This window comes from Schistocerca gregaria, chromosome 8 (genome assembly GCF_023897955.1).
Source record: "Schistocerca gregaria isolate iqSchGreg1 chromosome 8, iqSchGreg1.2, whole genome shotgun sequence".
NCBI lineage: Eukaryota > Metazoa > Arthropoda > Insecta > Orthoptera > Acrididae > Schistocerca > Schistocerca gregaria.
Genome location: NC_064927.1, coordinates 459121554 through 459143016, shown reverse-complemented (window position 1 = coordinate 459143016; position 21463 = coordinate 459121554). Strand labels below are relative to the sequence as shown.

The window sequence follows — 21463 nt, the reverse complement described above, 5'->3', positions numbered from 1 at the left end:
TTTTCATAAGAACCATATACCAAGCACAATGAACGGTGAACTAGTTAAAATGAACCATCGCCAGTGAACTAGTTTCCAAGGATGAGCGACTTTGCCCCTCTCTAGTTAGAATCCCGTTCCGGCGGAACTTTCGTCGTCATTCCCAATGGTTGCTCGTATTCCTAACTCCGCCAACCTTTCTTGTATTTAGCAACGGCGGTAGCCCCTCCAGAACGTATCGTTCTTCTGAACAACACAGACACTACAATACAGTATTGCTCAGGGGCAGTGAGCACAGTGGACGACACACACTGACGCACTTAAACAGCGGGTCAGAGGTCGCGGCAGGACTCACTGGATAACAGGATACCACGTTTTCGTCTGCCTTGTTGGAGCAATCCTAACAGACTGTTACAGTTATGAACGAGGAATCAGGCATAACGTAAGGCAGTACTATTGCTCCACAAATATTCGCATAAACAGAAGGGTACGCAGGGAAAGTGCTGTTGGTAAGCCTGCAGAGAAACTTTATTCAAGCAACATTTTTCTTCTTCGGTCATCAGTCCAGTGACGCCGGCCGCGGTGGTCCAGCGGTTCTAGGCGCTCAGTCCAGAACCGCGAGACTGCTACGGTCGCAGGATCGAATCCTGCCTGGGGCATGGATGTGTGTGATGTCCTTAGGTTAGTTAGGTCTAAGTAGTTCTAAGTTCGAGGGGACTGATGACCACAGATGTTGAGTCCCATAGTGCTCAGAGCCATTTGAGCCATTTTTAGTCCTCTGGTTTGATGCGGCCGTCGACGGCTTCATCTCCTGTGCCGACGTTTTGATTCCAGAATAGCGCATACACCGAATGTACTTGATTGTTGGATATATTCCAATCTGTCATCCACTACAATTTATTCCATCTACAGACCGCTCTGGTACCACCGAAGTTACCCCACCCTATCTTTACGTATGTTCTACCATACTGTCCTTTCTTCGAGTCAGTGTTATTCACGTATTCCTTTCCTCGTCGCTTCTTACCATTCCAACTGATTTTTAACATCTTTCTGTGACACCGCATCACAAACGTTTCGACACTCCTATCCGTTTTTACCGTAATACCCGATGCACTTCCATGCAATGTGTTGCAGACGTACATTATACGAATTTTTTTAAATTATTTTTCCAATAAAATGAAGTTAAACAGGTAACAAAGCAAGCTTTAAATCTAATCTAAAATAATTTCTATTGGAGGACTATTCCAAACCGAATTTTATTTTAAAAGCTGGTACCCCATGAAAAAGTATACCTGTTTTTAAGTGTAGTTGGTTGAGAAAGATTGAACAGTATTTCGTTCATTAATGTTAAAATGACCTTTCTCCCCATTTCAATAAAAAATAGTTCAAATGATCTATGGAAGATCTAAGTAATTGTGTCGTATTATTTGCTACAGATAACCCAAAGTTATTTCTTTAAGAATGATTACACATTTCTTCAAAAATTTTTAAGGTAATTGTGAGCTTAAATTAATGGATTGGAAGAGATTCTGATTAAGTTAAAGAAAACTTTTGTTTGGATGCCGACGAGTCATATTTTGCCAAACAGCGACTGCAGCATAGGAGAGGAACGCACTAACTGGAAAATGGCTGGGTAAGATGTATTGACCTGAAAAAGTAATCTGTCGTAAACTAACATTTTTCGCTTGAAAATAGTCTTAGCATCAGCCAAGAACTTTTTAAAAAAATGTCTTTGAACACTATGGGACTTAACTTCTGAGCTCATCAGTCTCCTAGAACTTGGAGCTACCTAAACCTAAGTAACCTGAGGACATCACGCACATCCTTGCCCAAGGCAGATTTAGAACCTGCGAGCGTAGCGGTCGTGAGGTTCCAGACTGTAGCGCCTAAAAACGCTCGGCCACTCCGGCCGGCCAAGAACTCTTCAGTTTGTTCTCTTGTTTTTACTGTGCTTTACTGGTATGCTGTAAGACAAATCAAACATTTGTTTTGTCTTTGGTATGCTGAACAAACCACTGTAAGTGGATTGAAAATGAATGCATCCTATTTTATTGCGTTTTTATGTGTGAATTGTGTCGCAACGAAAGTACAACTAACAGTCGAAGCAAAAGAGAAAACCACTAACCCAAGTACTCACCTTCGGAGAGTGCAAATTTCTTCAGTAAAAGTTTTATACTTTGCAGTGAGCTAGAACAACCCATATATCAACATACATACATACATACTCCACAAGCAACAGTATTGTGCATAACAGAGGGTACCTTATACTTTTCGTAGTCATTTCCTTTCTCGTCCCTTTAGCAAATAGAACGAAGGGGGCGAAAAATCCACTCTGTGGCTTCGTACAAGGCCCAATCTATCTTATCTTCGTGGCGTCACGCGAATTTTACAATGGCACCATTAGAATCGTCATCAAGTCAGCTTCAAATGCTAATTCTCTGAATTTTCTCAACAGCGTTCCTCCGAAATAACGTCGCCTTCCTTCCAGGAATTCCCATTCCAGTTCCCAAACCACCTATGTAATAGTATGTAATAGTATGTAATAGTATGTAATAGTATGTAATAGTATGTAATAGTATGTAATAGTATGTAATAGTATGTAATAGTATGTAATAGTATGTAATAGTATGTAATAGTATGTAATAGTATGTAATAGTATGTAATAGTATGTAATAGTATGTAATAGTATGTAATAGTATGTAATAGTATGTAATAGTATGTAATAGTATGTAATAGTATGTAATAGTATGTAATAGTTGAGCGATGATCGAGCCTGCCTGTAACAGATCTAGCAGCAGGCCTCTGAATTGCTTCATTGCCTTCCTTTAAACAGACACTCAGACATTATTCAACAACAGGTGGCACTGGTGTTCTATATGCGGTCTCCTTCACATATGGATCACAGGTTCCTAAAATCCTCGCAACAAATTGAAGTCTACCTTTCGGCTTCCGTGCTACCCACTTTTCTTGCTCATCCCATTTCATATTGCTTTGCAACAATACACCTAGATACATTGATAATCCAAAATTTTATGACCACTGCCCACCTCCACGATGGATACCGCCTGATGCCGTTGCGGGCACGTGACGTGGTAACAGAAGTATGCTTGAGGAGCAAACAACGGACGCGGGATAACCCTAGGGAAGGCACTGGACGCAAATGGCGGAAATCCATTGAGATGAGCGACTTTGACAAAGGGCAGGTCATTATACCGCAGAGCCTATGAACGAATGTCTCAAACGGCGAAACTGGTCGAATGTTTACGTGCTACTGTCGTGAAAGGTCGATAGTCGTCGGCACAAACGCCGGCTTCGAGGTGAACGGCCGCTGGAAACGTGCCGTGCGCCACGGATGCAGGCTGGTGGGAGCAGTATTATGTTATGGGAGACTTTCTCCTGCACTTGCGTGAGACCTGTGGCAAGGCTCGAAGAGACTGACAGCTGCGAACCACCTGTATCCTTTCATGCTTTATGTCTTCCAAAACTGCTATGTCATCTTTGACGAGTATTCTTTTTTTTGGGGGGGGGCTAGGACGCAAAACATCTAAGGTCATAAGCGTCCAGTATAGAACCATAGAATGCTGGAACCGCGAGGGTAAAAAAAACGTTGCGAGGTCCAATACAGAAGGGAAGAAAAAACAAATCAAAAACGTCAAGACGTTACGGAAGAGTATCTAAAAGACGTCGACGAGACACCGGAATCACCAGGTAGAAATCAAATCTCTTTCGTCATATTACTGCTTTTTAAAAAACTTAAACCGCGAGCCACAGATCGCTTGTCATCCGCTGAAGTTCCGAGATGCAATTGGCTAAAATAGGGGTGGAGGATCAGGAAATGTCTGACTGCTAATGGCTGGCTACAGAAAGGATAGCTGGGTGCAGGATCTCCACTCAACAAGTGGCGGTGACTAAAGCGGCAGCGCCCTTTTCGCAACCGAGCTAACATTACTTCCTCACGGCGAGACGGCCGGGAGGAAGCCGACGAGTCCGTTGGTTGAGGCTTGACTTCTGATTTTGTTCCCATGAAGGGAGCACCAATGGTCATGCCAAAGTGACATGATACGCCGATTGAGAAAAGTACAAATATCTTGTGAGGGAACAGAGTAAGAGGCTGGCCGACCGAGATGGACTGCGGCCTTGGCTGCAGCATCAGCAGCGTCATGCCCAGGCACACCAGCATGGCCAGGAACCCACATGAACGTCACATGGGTTCCCCACCAAGGAACAGACGTAGGCCATCCTGGATCCGTCGAACGATGGGGCGGACTGGATCTGGATCATCCAGACTCTGAAAGGCACTGAGGGAGTCAGAGCAGATCACACGGCGAGTGAGCTGGTGCCTCCGGACGTAGTGAACAGAGGACGTAGAGGGCAAAAAGCTCCGCAGTAAAAATTGTGCGCTGGTAGAGAAGCTGGTATTGAAACTTATCAGCCCAAACTTTGACCAGTATAAATGTCCGTGTGTCAAAGCCAGAACCCTGCTACACTTGTTTGAGGAGCATTATATGAACTCAAGCTGATGTTTCGGCGACCAAATGCACCCGATGTAAATCCCTTTAAACCCAGTTTGGTCGCTATCGGACGCCATCACCACGTACCCATACCAGCCGCCCTTTATTTATACAGATTACATGACCTACGAGTAGACATCTAATGCCACGCACCTCCAGAAACCTATCAACAACCTGTCGGAGCCCTGATACACAGAATCAGTTATTTATTTCCATCCAAAGACAAATTGACAAACAAATTATTAAGCAGGTGGTCATAATATTTTGGCTTCTCAGTTTGTTTACTGGAAGTAATTGTGTCAAGAAGCACACTACTAAAGCTGTATTCGAACATTATGGGTTGCTTTCCCTATTCGTCTACATTAAATCACATTGCTCTACATGTAGAGTTCGTTGCCGTTCATCACACCAACTAGGAATTTTGTATAAGTCATCTTTTATCCTTCAACAATCATTGAACGCTGACACATTCCGGTACACAACAGCGAACAACCGCACAGTGCTGCTCAACCCGTCGGCTAAATCATTTATGTACACAGAAAATAACAGCGGTCCTGTCCACTTCCCTGCAGCATTCCTGACGATACCCTTCTCTCTGATGAACGCTCGTCATAGAGGACAACGCACTGGGTTCCATTATTTAAGAAGTCTTCGAAAAAATTCACATGTCTAGGAACCTATTCCGTATGTTTGTACTTTCGTTAACACACGGCAGTATGGTACCATGTCAAACGCATTACGAAAACGTAGAAATATGGGGTCCGCCTGTTTACCTTCATCCATAGTTCGTAGCATATAATGTGAGAGAAGGGCAGGCTGAGTTACACATGGAGTATGCTTTCTAAAAACGTGTTTATTTGTTGACAATCTTTTCTGAGAATATGTTAGAAGATTCTGCAACAAACAGATGTTAATGATATTGCTCTTTAATTTTGCAGGTACGTTCTTTTAGGCTATATGAAAGAGTTACCTGCGCTTTTTTTCAGTCACTTGAGATTTTGTGCCGGGCGAGAGAATCCCGATAAATCAACCAGAATAACAGACCAGTGCTGCGAAGTACTCTTTGTAAAACCAAACTGGGATTCCATCTGGACCTGGCGACTTACTCGCTTTCAATTCCTCTTCGTTTCTCTACGCCAGGGTTGCTAATTACTATGTTCTCCATACGGGAGTATGCACGTTGGTTAAAGGTAGTGTTCGTACGATTCTCTAACGAGAATAACTTAGTAGACGCAAAACTTGAACCTTTGAACTAAGTCGCTAGAACTAGCGGATTTTATGAACTTTTAAGGGTAAAATTGTGGCTTTAGCGGGAAACAAATTAGAGACTTCTAACGACTTTTTAGGCAGTCAAGCCTAAGTTACCTTTTAAATCTTTTGCATATGAGTCGGTCTTGAAACTCAGTCACTTTCGGCTATGGACCACCGCCACATCCTCAGTGTTGTGCTAATTTTCTCTTCCTAATAAATAACAACCCTTTACTTCCCAATTCCCCTTGTGGGGAGGGAAAATAAAAGATTACACTATGAGAAAAACTCTAAGCATGAATATTGTACCGCAAAATACAATTACACCACCAGCATCCGTTAGAGACTTAATTAAATCTTCGTTTATACTCGCATAATGTAGTCAATTGCAATTGAGAACGTTTCTTTGCTACCATGAACTTTCTTACGACCCGTAAATTTTAACAATTTTCTTGTAAACTTATACACGGTTACCTTAATTATGTTCAAAAAGATGCATCTATTTCCTTAATGTAGTACAAAAATGCACAGCTGTGTTTTCTTTTTTAATGAAACTGAAGTATGACACCAAATACTAGTATATTGATAGGTACAGATAGGAAAAGTTGTCAACTGACAAGCTTGTCAGTTTCAAGGTAACCACTATTATTAAACCTTTCCGGCCAACTTTGGAGAACGGCTACCCAACTACATCATGAGAGATTCCCTTTAAAACCGAACAGAGTCTGTATTTACCTATTCCGAGACGACTGGAAGCTGTTTTGAATGCCAAGTTTCCTACCTCGCGTTAGGCATGGTAATGCCTTGTGATTTTTGCTGTTTCCGTGTTTCTGTCCAACCCTTTTTGCTAAAACGACTATTGAACTATCTTTTTCGAGGTGATAAATCTTTATGGCCCCTATGTACAGCTGCGATGAATCACATGACTGGCTAGAACAGACTAAAATAAGAATAAATGGGAAGATGAGTTCAAGGGGGAAGTAATCGTGGGGGAAGCCAGAAGTGAATAGCGTAGTGGCTCAAATCGCTCTGAGCATTATGGGACTTAACATCTGAGGTCATCAATCACCTAGACTTTGAACTACTGAAACCTAACTAACCTAAGGACATCATACACAGGCAGGATTCCAACCTCCGACCGTAGCGGTCGCGCGATTCCAGACTGTGGTGCCTAGAACCGCTCGGCCACCCCGGCCGGCGACACAGTGGCAGCTGCGTTACTGCGCAGATGCAAAGTGTGTAATATGGAATTGAAAAATGCTTCTGTCTTTACCGAAAATGCTAGAAGAAGACAAAACCGGCCGCAAGAACGTAAGCAACAAATTGACGCCTGTGTCGTGGCTGTTGAGAGGATACGCGCAGTCCACTGGCTCGTAGTACACCGTGCTGTGAAGCTAAACAGCAGCTGGGGAAAATGTTGCGTGTAACCATCTGCATGCGGCGCACGTAAGAGCTTCTGCGAATTCTGCGCTGCAGAGGTGGCAACGTGCAATTTCGCAAACAGCTGATCGGATGTCAAGCGGGTGTAGGACTGCTTCGTTCCAGGAGGCGCAGCAGCTAACATCGCATGCAGGGTGATTGGGCGAGACACTTTTCCGCGAACTGCCTGCTGCAGTAATGACACAGTGGCGGGCCGATCGTCTCAAATTGCCACACCGACAGCGGCCCACAACGTGTCATTTTTCCTATCGACAGCCGGATCCGTCCAGTTTACTAGTCACTGGCGCGGCTCCTCCTTCCCCGCCGCCTCATTTTATTGCAACCGACTACCCAAATCCGAAGCTTCTGCTGTGACAGATTCTCTGAAATTTAATCTCGACAGTGTGGTTAAAGTACTTTGTGTGAACGCTTATTAAGAATCCCCCAACAACAAATTTAAGCCAATTGCCTTTAACTGCGCGGACAACGGCTATCATTTTCAGACTTATTACGAATAATGTCCAGTGTTCTTGGAAGGTCTAGAAGTTAGTGTTCAACAGGCACTAGTTACGCAGTAAAATAAATACTAATTTGCACTGCCTACGCCGGCCGCTATGGACGAGCAGATATGGGCGCTTCAGTCCGGAACCACGCTGCCGCTAATGAGGCGTCGCACCTTCGCATCGCTCCTGTCACTTGTTAGGACGATATCGTTATAGGCATGACTCATCGACAGATGTCACCAGCTGACATGGACCTGACAAGGGAACCTCCGCATCGCACCCCCCTCAGATTTAGTTATGAGTTGCCACAGTGGATAGGCCTTGAAAAACTGAACTCATATCAATCGAGAAAACAGGAAGAAGTTGTGTGGAACTATGAAAAAAATAAGCAAAATATACAAACTGAGTAGTCGATGCGAAACATAGGCAACATCAAGGAAAGTGAAAGTTCAGGAGCGCCGTGGTCCCGTGGTTAGCGTGAGCAGCTGCAGAGCGAGAGTTCCTTGGTTCAAGTCTGCCCTCGAGTGAAAAGTGTACTTCCTTTATTTTCGCAAAGTTATGATCTGTCCGTTCGTTAATTGACGTCTCTGTTGACTGTAGTAAGTTTTCTGTCTGTATTTTGCTACCGTACGGCAAAACCGTGCGATTAGTAGACGAAAGGACGTGCCTCTCCAATGGGAACCGAAAACGTTTGATCGCAAGATCATTGGTCAACTGATTCCTCCACAGGAAAACACGTCTGATATATTCTATACGACACTGGTGGCGGCATGTGCGTCACATTACAGGAATATGTTGTCGACCCACCTAACCTGTACACTTGGCGAATGGGTAAAAACATTCTTCTATCTTGCCCGGTTTAGGTTTTCTTGTGGATGTGATAATCACTCCCAAAAAGTGATGAAAACATAAGAGTTTGTCACAAACTGCAACAAATGAATGCAACAGTTTCACAGTCGCACCGTTTTCCCTGTGCTCTGTCAAAACATATGTTTTTAACGTTTTCAAGTTTTTCAGAGTGTAGACCGCCAAATCCTGCATATGTCCAAGCAAATCTGAACATGTCCTGGAATTTTGGAGAGCGAAGTTGATTATGTGTGAGTGCCTGAACTTTGATAATTGTCTGAAAATAAAAAATTAAACGAGGGAAGACTTGAACCAAGGACTTCTCGTTCCGCAGCTGCTCACGCTAACCAAGAGACCACGGCGTTCCGGAGCTCAATGTTGTCCTTGATGTTGCCTGTCTTGCTCATGGACTATTCAGTTTGTATATTTTGCTTATTTTTTTCATAGTTCCACACAACTACTTCCTGTTTTCTTGATTGATCTGTGTTCAGTTTTTCAAGGCCTATCCACTGCGCCAACTTATAAATCTGAGGGGGGTGCGATGAGGAGGTTCCTTTGTGAAATACAGAGCTGCACGTAGTTGTACTAGTAGGCGGCAGAGGTCAGCAGTTGGCGGACAGTGCTAGCAGCCGTAGTCAAAACAACGTTGTAAAGTTATGTTTGATTGATATTTAATGCATTTGCATAATTATAATTGTTTTATATGTGTAGTAATTAGCAGTGTGAGTGTTGTATGAGTGAAGATGAACAGAAGAAAATGAAATTGTTTTGTTAATTCACGAAGTACCAGTTGAACTATACAGGGGATTTACTATAATTAAATGTGCAATCAGTTTATGGTACTAATAAATCGTGAGTGGAACACAAATTAATCGGTAATTTCAGAAGGAGTAATTTTATATTGGATACTTTTCTAAATTTATTTATTTAGCTATTGCCATAGAAAGAAATGTTTCACTGTGATTGATCATTGAAGTAAAGCGCGGGCTAATACTGCAACCTGATTTGCTGTTTGTGATATCAGCCAATCAGAGAAATGCAGGCTCGCGCCAATCTATGCTGGGAACAAAGCCTTTGGTGTGATGTAGGGGGGGGGGGGGGGGCGTCGGGGCTGAGGGTTCGAAGTAGTAACATCAGTTAAAGCAGCTCCGACGAAAGTACTGTAAAATCGTGGAGAAATGCTAATTACGAGTTCGCGAAGTAGTACAAAGTGTAATTAAGTGAACAGTATAGTGGAAGTCATATGGAATTTCGGACGGAATATCAAAATTATTGCTTTTAACAGTTAAAATAGCGTGGCGTGTTTTGAGATCTAAGACTGGAAAAGGTATTACGTGTAGAGCAGAGTGCACAACATTGGAGCGAACATTTTCGTAACTAAGCGATCCGGTCAACTCATAACTTTGGTAACGGGTGTAAATACCATAAACTGGCTGCGTGTGAGATTGTGGTGTGCGTGGGAGCTTTACATTGTGTTGCTGCTTAGTACGGACTTGGCAGTGATCTTTATCGTAAAAATACGCCTGAAAATTTACATTCCCAAGTTAAAACTTTTACTTCAGTAGCTAGCCACATCCCGTTTACTGGACAATTTTATGTATGTTGCGACCTGCAATAGACAGTAGTGGCCTAGTATTTTCTACTACATCTTTCAGCTAGACAAATGAACATTGCTGGACACTGGCAGGGCGGTAAAAAGTAGCGTGCCACGCCGCACTACGGTCGCAGGTTCGAATCCTGCCTCGGGCATGGATGTGTGTGATGTCCTTAGGTTAGTTAGGTTTAAGCAGTTCTAAGTCTAGGGGACTGATGACCTCAGACGTTAAGTCCCATAGTGCTCAGAGCCATTTGAACTTTTTGCGCTGCCTACACGTCCCAGCAACATGGAAAAAATCTTCGCAGCAGCTGAAACGTTGTGTTCGAGAAAGCTCCTCTGCACGTGTATTCGACAAATCCATCCACACACCCTGTCGTAGTGGGATCCAGTGTGGTCACACGTTGAAGTACAGTCGCGTTCCAGTTTGAAGCACTGTGCGTTGCTACCTTGCACTGCGAGCACACAAAGTAATCACAGAAATTGAGTCCGCGGACAGCCACGAAGACCTCCTGTTGACGTAATTAAGTCTGTTGTAGATTTTATTAAAACCTTTATCTGTCCAAGACTGCTATGTGTAAAATAGTGATTACTAGTTTCAACCGCTTAAATTATCTTTAGATCGTGATACAACCCTACAGTGTGTCAGTGAACAGATTAAGCAATACACTGTCATTAAAGTAGTAAGACCCTTACGGGAATTCTAGCTTACAGTCGTCGTGAGTAAGTGCCTTTTTCTTTTGTTTCAGACCATGTATGTATGTATCCTCATCTGAAGATAACCGCTTAAGCGGGTGTAACTAGTAATCACTGTTTCCTACATGCGATCTTGGCCGAATGAAGTTTTTAATAAAATCTACTGCATTCAAGATTAGGTCATTAAATTTGTTGATAAGAGAAAGTGACATTGATGACGGAGACGTGCAATCGAAAAGTCGAAGTTTAGAAGGTTGATGATGTGCATCTTGCAGAAGAAGGGATTCTGTGCCGAGTGGAGTGGAATTCAATTATCTCCACAAATAAGTACAAGCGAAATACACACAATAAATATCCGAGTGAAGATTCCGATAAATGTGTTATTAGCTGGAAGTTACAAGATATTACGAAGAATACAATGAAATACCAACTTGGCGATACCCTCACGGATTTTGTAGCACACAGAACTTAGCTTGAAGCAAGAATAGTGAAGAAACTCTGAGAAAAAAATTGGTTTTCAAAGATGCCGAAATAACGATTTGCCTAAGATTACGTAATATAATGTAAATGTCGTGACTAGGGCCTCTCGTCGGGCAGGCCGTTCGCCAGGAGCAAATCTTTTGATTTAACGCCACTTCTGCGACTAGCGCGTCGATGGGGATGAAATGATGATTAGGGCAGCAACACCCAATCCCTGAGCGGATAAAATGTCCGACCCAGCCGGGAATCGAACCCAGGATTGACATTCTGTCACGCTGATCACTTAGCTACCGCGGGCGGAAATAATAATAATAATAATAATAATAATAATAATAATAATAATAATAATAATAATAATAATTTTTGTCTCAATGGCCGGGTGGAAGTCTCAGGTGTCGCTCCAGTCGCATGTGAGACACTACACTACATAATTTAAAAATGAAACATCAAAAATAAAAACGGACGATAGTTTATACAGGAGTAAGGCAAATTCACACACATTACACTGTGAATAAATGTGAACGTTATTTATTATATCAATAAAATGTTGAGAATTGCTGAATCGAAGCTACCGAAATCAACAGGAGCAATGCTGATACACCTGTGAACGCATCATGAACCGAGGTCCAGTCGAATTTTTCCTCTTTTCTTTGTTGCTTGCTAACAGTATTTTCTCAAACGTCCTGATTTTTTTCGTCTCAGAATTGTAATTTTCCATGTTAACCTAATATTATTGGTACACGAACAAAATATTAGTTCCTGAAGAGGGGCAGCAGCCTTTACAGTAGTTGCAGGGGCAACAGTGTGGATGACTGACTGATCTGGCCTTGCAACATTAACCAAAACGGCCTTGCTGTGCTGGTACTGCGAACGGCTGAAAGCAAGGGGATACTACAGCCGTAATTTTTCCCGAGGGTGTGCAGCTTTACTGTATGGTTAAATGATGATGGCGTCCTCTTGGGTAAAATATTCCGGAGGTAAAATAGTCCCCCATTCGGATCTCCGGGCGGGGACTACTCAGGAGGACGTCGTTATCCGGAGAAAGAAAACTGGCGTTCTACGGATCGGAGCGTGGAAGGTCAGATCCCATAATCGCACAGGTAGGTTAGAAAATTTAACAAGGGGAGTGGATAGATTAAAATTAGGTACAATGGGAATTAGCGAAGTTCGGTGGTAGGAGGAACAAGACATTTGGTCAGGTGAATACAGGGTTATAAATACAAAATCAAATAGGGGTAATGCAGGAGTAGGTTTAATAACGAATAAAAAAAAAATAGGAGTTCGGGTAAACCACTACAAACAGCTTAGTGAACACATTATTGTGGCCAAGAGACACGAAGCCCACGCCTACGACAGTGGTGCAGGTCTATATGTCAACTAGCTCTGCAGATGACGAAGAAATTGAAGAAATGTATGATGAGATGAAAGAAATTATTAAGATAGTGAAGGGAGACGAAAATTTAATAGTCATGAGTGACTGATTCGGTAATAGGAAAAGGGAGAGAAGGAAACGTAGAACGTTAATATGGATTGGGGGGAAGAAATGAAAGAGGAAGCCACTGGTAGAATTTTGCACAAGGCACAACATAATCATAGCTAACACTTGGTTCAATAATCATAAAAGAAGGTCGTATACATGTAAGAAGCCTGGAGATACTAAAAGGTATCAGATAGATGACATAATGGTAAGACAGAGGTTTAGGAACCAGGTTTTAAAATGGAAGACATTTCCAGGAGCAGATGTGGACTCTGACCACAATATATTAGTTACGACCTGTAGATTAAAACTGAAGAAACTGCAAAAAGTTGGGAATTTAAGGAGATGGGACCTGGATAAACTGACTAAACCAGAGGTTGTACAGAGTTTCAGGGAGAGCAGAAGGAAACAGTTGACAGGAATGGGGGAAAGAAATACAGTAGTAGAAGAATGGGTAGCTTTGAGGACTGAAGTAGTGAAGGCAGCAGAGGATAAAGTAGTTAAAAAGACGAGGGCTGCTAGAAATTCTTGGACAACAGAAGTAATACTGAACTTAAGTGGCGAAAGGAGAAAATATAAAAATGCAGTAAATGAAGCAGGCAAAAACGAATACAAACGTCTTAAAAATGAGATCGACAGGAAATGCAAAACGGCTAAGCAGGGATGTCTAGAGGACAAATGTGAGGATATAGAGACTTGTCTCATCAGGGGTAAGATAGATACTGCCCACAGAAAAATTAAAGAGACCTTTGGAGAAAAGAGAACCACTTGTTTGAATATCCAAGAGCTCAGATGGAAACCCAGTTTAAGCAAAGGAGGGAAAGCAAAAATGTGGAAGGAGTATATAGAGGGTCTATACAAGGGCGATGTACTTTGTGACAATATTATGGAAAAGGAAGAGGATGTAGATGAAGATGAAGACGAAATGGAAGATACAATACTGCGTGAAGAGTTTGACAGAGCAATGAAAGACCTGAGTCGAAACAAGGCCCCAGAAGTAGACAACATTCCATTGGAACTACTGAAGGCCTTGGGAGAGAGAGTCCTGACAACACTCTACCATCTGGTGAGCAAGATGTATGAGACAAGCGAAATACCATCAGACTTCAAGAAGAATATAATAATTCCAATCCCATAGAAAGCATGTGTTGACATGTCACAATTACCGAGCTATCAGTTTAATAAGTCACGGTTGCAAAATACTAACGTGAATTCTATACAGAGGAATGGAAAAACTAGTGGAAGCCGACCTCGGGGAAAATCAGTTGGGATTCCGTAGAAATATTGGAACACGTGACGTAATACTGACCCTACGACTTATCTTAGGAGCTAGATTAAGGAAAGGCAAATCTACGTTTCTAGCATTTTTAGACTTAGAGAAAGCTTTTGACAATGTTGACTGGAATACTCTCTTTCAAATTCTGAAGGTGCAGGCGTAAAATACAGGGAGCGAAAGGCTATTTACAATTTGTAGAAAAACAGATGGCAGTTATATCACTCGAGGGGCATGAAAGAGAAGCAGTGGTGGGGAAAGGAGTGAGACAGGGTTGTAGCCTCTCGCCGATGTTATTCAATCTGTATATTGAGCAAGCAGTAAAGGAAACAAAAGAAAAATTATGAATAGGTATTAAAATCCATGGAGAAGAAATAAAAACTTTTACGTTCGCCAGTGACATTGTTATTCAGTCAGAGGCAGCAATGGACAAGGAAGAGCAGTTGAATGGAATGGATAGTGTCTTGAAAGAAGGATATAAAATGAACATCAACAAAAGCAAAACGAGGATAATGGAATGTAGTCGAATTAAGTCAGGTGATGCTGCGGGAATTAGGTTAGGAAATGAGACACTTACAGTAGTAAAGGAGTTTTGCTATTTGGGGAGCAAAATAACTGATGATGGTCGAAGTAGAGAGGATATAAAATGTAGACTGGCAATGGCAAGGAAAGCGTATCTGAAGAAGAGAAATTTGTTAACATCGAGTATAGATTTAAGTGTGAGGACGTCATTTCTCAAAGTATTTGTAAGGAGTGTAGCCATGTATGGAAGTGAAACATGGACGATAAATAGTTTAGACAAGAAGAGAATAGAAGCTTTTCAGATGCGGTGCTACAGAAGAATGCTGAAGATTAGATGGGTAGATCACACAACTAATGAAGTATCGAATAGGATTGGGGAGAAGAGAAGTTTGTGGCATAACTTGACCAGAAGAAGGGATTGGGTGGTAGGAAATGTTCTGAGGCATCAAGGGATCACCAATTTAGTATTGGGGGGCAGCGTGGAGGGTAAAAATCGTAGAGTGAGACCGAGAGATGAATACGCTAAGCAGATTCAGAAGGATGTAGGTTGCAGTAGTTACTGGGAGATGAAGCTTGCACAGGGTAGAGTAGCATGGAGAGCTGCATCAAACCAGTCTCAGGACTGAAGACCACAACAACAAACTAACAATATTTATTCTTGTGAGTTATCATAAGAAGTAGTTTTAGATCGTGAACCAGAGTGGTTTGCATTCTTATTTATATTAGTAACACTGCATGGAATAATGAAAAATGTTTACCATTTCGATCTCTATGTAATGTACCTATAAAACGTTCAGTGGATTCCAGCCAGTCATTTGGGATACATTATGTGTGTAATTACTATCAAGTTTTTCTTTTGGGTCACTATACGTGCTGAATCTCACCCCGTCATACCGAAAACGGAAATTACCAAATCTTTCCTCCTCTTTGATGAAGTGCCTGGGAACAGAGGCGTCGTGGCGTCGAATCCCGGCCGAACCACGGGAATTTCGTCTGCCTTTAATGTAGCCTTCAGAAAAAAGGAAGATTAGGGTTTAACGATCCGTCGACACCGAGGTCAGAGGCGGAACCTAGCCGTCACCTCTCGCCCATCTGAAGAGTAGCGAAGGAAGACCGGCGGATCGGATTCCGCATCAAATAATGGTTCAAATGGCTCTGAGCCCTGTGGGACTTAACTTCTGTGGTCATCAGTCCCCTACAATTAGAACTACTTAAACCTAACTAACCTAAGGACATCACACACACTTCCATGCCCGAGGCAGGACTCGAACCTGCAACCGTTCCAGACTGAAGCGCCTAGAATTTATCGGCCATACCGGCCGGCTGATTCCGCGTCAACCTGTATGTTGTTCTTGGACAACTGGGGTAGGTAACAAACTCCCTGGCAGATTAAAACGGTGTGCCCGACCGAGACTCGAACTCGGGACCTTTGCCTTTCGCGAGCAAGTTCTCTACCATCTGAGCTACCGAAGCACGACTCAAGCCCGGTACTCACAGCTTTACTTCTGCCAGTATCTCGTCTCCTACCTTCCAAACTTTACAGAAGCTCTTCTGCGAACCTTACAGAACTAGCACTCCTGAAAGAAAGGATACTGCGGAGACATGGCTGGCCACAGCCTGGGGGATGTTTCCAGAATGCTATTCTCACTCTGCAGCGGAGTGCTAGTTCTGCAAGGTTCGCAGAAGAGCTTCTGTAAAGTTTGGAAGGTAGGAGACGAGATACTGGCAGAAGTAAAGCTGTGAGTACCGGGCGTGAGTCGTGCTTCGGTAGCTCAGATGGTAGAGCACTTGCCCGCGAAAGGCAAAGATCCCGACTTCGAGTCTCCGTCGGGCACACAGTTTTAATCCGCCAGGAAGTTTCATATCAGCGCACACTCCGCTGCTAGAGTGAGAATCTCATTCTAGGGTAGGTAAGGGTCACGCATGACTGAAGTCGAAGAAGTGGGATCCAGTTTAAAGGCTCACACCAGGCTCTTGACGTACACGAAATAATAATTATATTCGATAAATTTCTGCAGACGCCAGTGATGGGGTGACTACATATTTTGACATACTATAGTTGGTGCTGTAACTTAGACATTGCTGCCAGCGCTCGGCTGGCAAACAAGCATTCTTGCATCTTATTAAGTAATCAACCTTCTACAAAAGTAAATAACTGTAGCGAGGGCTACTGGCAGTACTGAAGCTGTCGGGGAGGATCCAGAGTCGTGTCTTGATATTTCAGACTGTTAAAGAATTACTCGCGTTCAGAATTCGATTTCCGGTACGGCACACGGTTTTAATATATCAAAAGGTTTCAATTTTAAGAAGACGTTAAGCAGTGTAGATGGATGCCACTTGTACATATTTTTATCTACGGATAGAATTGGAGTGGCAATCGTTAAAAAGTTTTTCTGTTGCGACGAGATCTTCTCACGAAATTTTAATCACCAAATTTCTCCTCCGATTGCGGAAACATTCTGTTGGCACCCACCTACATAGGGAGAAAAGATCATCACGATGAAGTACGAGAAATCAGGGCTCGCACAGAGAAATTTAAGTGCTCGTTTTCCCCGCGCGCCGTTCGAGAGTGGAACGGTAGAGAGACAGTTTAAACGTGGTCCATTGAACCACCTGCCAGACACACTATTGTGAATAGCAAAGTAATCACGTAGATGTACGGAAACAAGGAGTCCATCTAACTGTAACCGAAGAACGCAGTTGTATATTCGATCGTGGCACTTCCTGCAACAGCGCAGGTACTGTCACTGGTGCTGAAGACACGCAGCTCTAAGCCGTGACTTACCGTTCAGCTCTGCCAATGTTCCCGCTTCCCCGCCGTACTCTTTTGGCAGAATCCTCTTTGGGAAGAACTTGTGAAGTGACTCGAGGTCAGCGTGCTGGTGAAACTGCAACATGAGAATGCAGTAGCAGATCAGCAAAGGGATCTTTGAATCAAACAATCTTTCCAAATGCAGTGTCTCAAAAAAACATTTTGGGCGATAAACTATGACGAAGGAGATGACTATGAAGTCGCCATGTCAGAGAGAGAGAGAGAGAGAGAGAGAGAGAGAGAGAGAGAGAGAGAGAGAGAGAGAGAGAGAGAGGGAGGGAGGTGACGTTCAGTCGCTAACGAGGTCATGAGACAATTGCCACAATCGCAGGTTCTTTAAGAACAGCGAAGAAAATCGGCAGAGTCGTTTCCAAACGAGCCGTCGCAGTATTTCCTGAAGCAATGTGGGGAAAGGTAAAAAACATACGCCTCTGTGACCGGCTGGGGTACTGAACATAAACCCTCCAATGCGAGACAGTTGTTTTACCTCTGCACCACTTCATTCGGCTCCGTGACAATGTGTGATTTGACTATTGTAAATACGAGAAAACTCACTGATAATTTAGTTCGAACTGAAAGCCTTCAGCTTGTGTTTATTTTTGTTATCAGTGTACCTAAATAGCATGGTCTCAGTGGTAATACAATGAAAACCTTCCCCTTCGTGTACAGAATTCTTTCATTCGTAAGTCTTCTGGTTTGATACGGCCCGCCACGAATTCCTCTCGTGTGACATCCTCCCCATCTCAGAGTAACACTTGCAACCGACGTCCCCTATTTGTTGGATGTATTCCAGTCTCTGCCTTGCTCTACAGTTTTTACCCTCTACAACTCTCAGTACCATGGAAGTTATTCCGCGATGTCTCATCTCCTTGTTGCCAGTATTTTGCATATATTTCTTTCCTCGCCGATTCTGCGCAGAACCTAATTCCTCACTTTATCAGACCACCTAATATTCAACATTCTTCTGTAGCACCACATCTTAAATGATTCGATTTACTACTATTCAGTTTTCTTAGAGTCCATGTTCACGGCCGTAAAATGCTGTGTTCGAAATGTACATTCTCACACAGTTCTTCCTCAAATTAGGTCTATGTTTAATACTAGTGGACTTCTATTGGCTAGGAATGCCCTTTTTGCCTGTGCTAGTCTACTTTTTATGTCCTCGTTCCGTCCGTCATTGCTGTCTAGGTAGTAGATTTCCGTAACTTTATCTACTTCGTGACCATCGATCCTGTATTAATTTTATCGCTGTTCTGATTTCTGCACTTCTCATTACTTTCGTCTTTCTTCGATTGACTCAATCCATATTCTGTACCCAGAAGACCGTTCATTCCATTCAACAAATCTTAATTCTCCTTCACTTTCACTCAGGATAGCAATGTCATCAGCGAATAGACTCATTGATATCCTTTCATCTTTAATTTTAATTACACGTTTGAGAATTTCTTTTAGTTCCGTTATTGCTTTTTGTAGCTTAACCCTACTTTTCTCAATTTTGAACATCTTTCAGCGTTTTACATAGTCTAACACTCTTTCCAGGTCGACAAATCCTATGAACTATTTTTCTTCAGCCTTGCTTTCAATATCAACCCTATCGTCAGAACTGCCTGTGTGCTTTCTTAACTTTCCTAAAGCCAACTTATCGTCATCTAACACATCTGCAGTTTTCTATTCTTCTGTTTATTATTCTTGTCAGCAACTTTGATGCGTGAGATGCTAATTCGGACTAAGTAATTCTCGCACTTCTCAGCTCTGTCTTCGAACTGTGTTTCGTGATTATCGTAACACTTGCTCAGTTACAGGCCCCATGTCCTGTGACTACACGGTAGACGCATTTCATGCAGTGGTTTCCATTGCCTTCCTCATGTTGCTGATCCTTACCGATTCTTCCGCATTTACGAGCGGCTTCCCATCCTGAGGACAAGAGTGCCCTGAACCTCTGTCCACTGCTCCGCCCCCTCTGACAACGCCGTTTACTGAATGAGGGTGACTGCTAATGCCGAAAGTCTTCGGCCGTCATTTCTGATTATCCCTGTTCTAAATTTAAGCGGTAGCGGGGTTAGAACCTGGGACCAAGGACGTTTCTGATCAAATTCGATTAGAAGACTCTACCCCTCCCTAGTCCACAGGTGAACTGATCTGACAGTATATGAGATACTGGGATATACACTCCTGGAAATTGAAATAAGAACACCGTGAATTCATTGTCCCAGGAAGGGGAAACTTTATTGACACATTCCTGGGGTCAGATACATCACATGGTCACACTGACAGAACCACAGGCACATAGACACAAGCAACAGAGCACGCACAATGTCGGCACTAGTACAGTGTATATCCACCTTTCGCAGCAATGCAGGCTGCTATTCTCCCATGGAGACGATCGTAGAGATGCTGGATGTAGTCCTGTGGAACGGCTTGCCATGCCATTTCCACCTGGCGCCTCAGTTGGACCAGCGTTCGTGCTCGACGTGCAGACCGCACAGACCGCATGAGACGACCCTTCATCCAGTCCCAAACATGCTCAATGGGGGACAGATCCGGAGATCTTGCTGGCCAGGGTAGTTGACTTACACCTTCTAGAGTACGTTGGGTGGCACGGGATACATGCGGACGTGCATTGTCCTGTTGGAACAGCAAGTTCCCTTGCCGGTCTAGGAATGGTAGAACGATGGGTTCGATGACGGTTTGGATGTACCGTGCACTATTCAGTGTCCCTCGACGATCACCAGATGTGTACGGCCAGTGTAGGAGATCGCTCCCCACACCATGATGCCGGGTGTTGGCCCTGTGTGCCTCGGTCGTATGCAGTCCTGATTGTGGCGCTCACCTGCACGGCGCCAAACACGCATACTACCATCATTGACACCAAGGCAGAAGCGACTCTCATCGCTGAGGACGACACGTCTCCATTCGTCCCCTGTCGCGACACCACTGGAGACGGGCTGCACGATGTTGGGGCGTGAGCGGAAGACGGCCTAACGGTATGCGGGAGCGTAGCCCAGCTTCATGGAGACGGTTGCGAATGGTCCTCGCCGATACCCCAGGAGCAACAGTGTCCCTAATTTGCTGGGAAGTGGCGGTGCGGTCCCCTACGGCACTGCGTAGGATCCTACGGTCTTGGCGTGCATCCGTGCGTCGCTGCGGTCCGGTGCCAGGTCGACGGGCACGTGCACCTTCCGCCGACCACTGGTGACAACATCGATGTACTGTGGAGACCTCACGCCCCACATGTTGAGCAATTCGGCGGTACGTCCACCCGGCCTCCCGCATGCCCACTATACGCCCTCGCTCAAAGTCCGTCAACTGCACATACGGTTCACGTCCACGCTGTCGCGGCATGCTACCAGTGTTAAAGACTGCGATGGAGCTCCGTATGCCACGGCAAACTGGCTGACACTGACGGCGGCGGTGTACAAATGCTGCGCAGCTAGCGCCATTCGACGGCCAACACCGCGGTTCCTGGTGTGTCCGCTGTGCCGTGCGTGTGATCATTGCTTGTACAGCCCTCTCGCAGTGTCCGGAGCAAGTATGGTGGGTCTGACACACCGGTGTCAATGTGTTCTTTTTTCCATTTCCAGGAGTGTACAATCAACTCTCACAGCACAATGGGAACCAATTCGAGTTGCTGCCTTTAATTGAAACCTGAACTTCACCTTGTGGGGATGATGTACCCTTCCACATCGATATATTTGTCATTCTTTGTTGGAGTGGGTCCTAAACTTTATGGTCTGGTTCATGGCAGAGTGTTTATTACAGTAACGCAACGTTTAGCCGGGTCCAGTATTGCAACGTAATCGCAGCTGACTGACAGACAATGCTTTCAATAATAGTGATTGCTGCGATGAGCGCTTAGCGTGGTGGTCGAGTGCAGCACTAAACGAGCTGTAGACTTACGACGATGCGGACGCCAGCATTTCTCGGACGTGCTTCCCAGCTATCTTTCAGTGCAAGTATTCGCGTCTTATTCCGATTGTTTTTAAAGTTGGAACAACGTATAGTGGATTCTGATTATTGCCAAAACGAAGTGTATTTAAAAGTGATTGAAATAAGCAATGACTTCGATGACGAACCATACAGTTTGAGATCTGGTAACTATCACT

General features: G+C 43.8%; 1 protein-coding gene across 1 annotated transcript in view; it reads right to left on the bottom strand.

The window, feature by feature from the left end:
- Positions 1–21463, bottom strand: part of LOC126284069 (alpha-tocopherol transfer protein-like) — a 131575-nt gene that overhangs the window by 27863 nt on the left and 82249 nt on the right. Inside the window, exon 6 of the mRNA XM_049982698.1 lies at positions 17334–17436. Coding sequence (XP_049838655.1) covers positions 17334–17436 — 103 coding nt within the window. The remainder of the gene's footprint in view (positions 1–17333; positions 17437–21463) is intronic.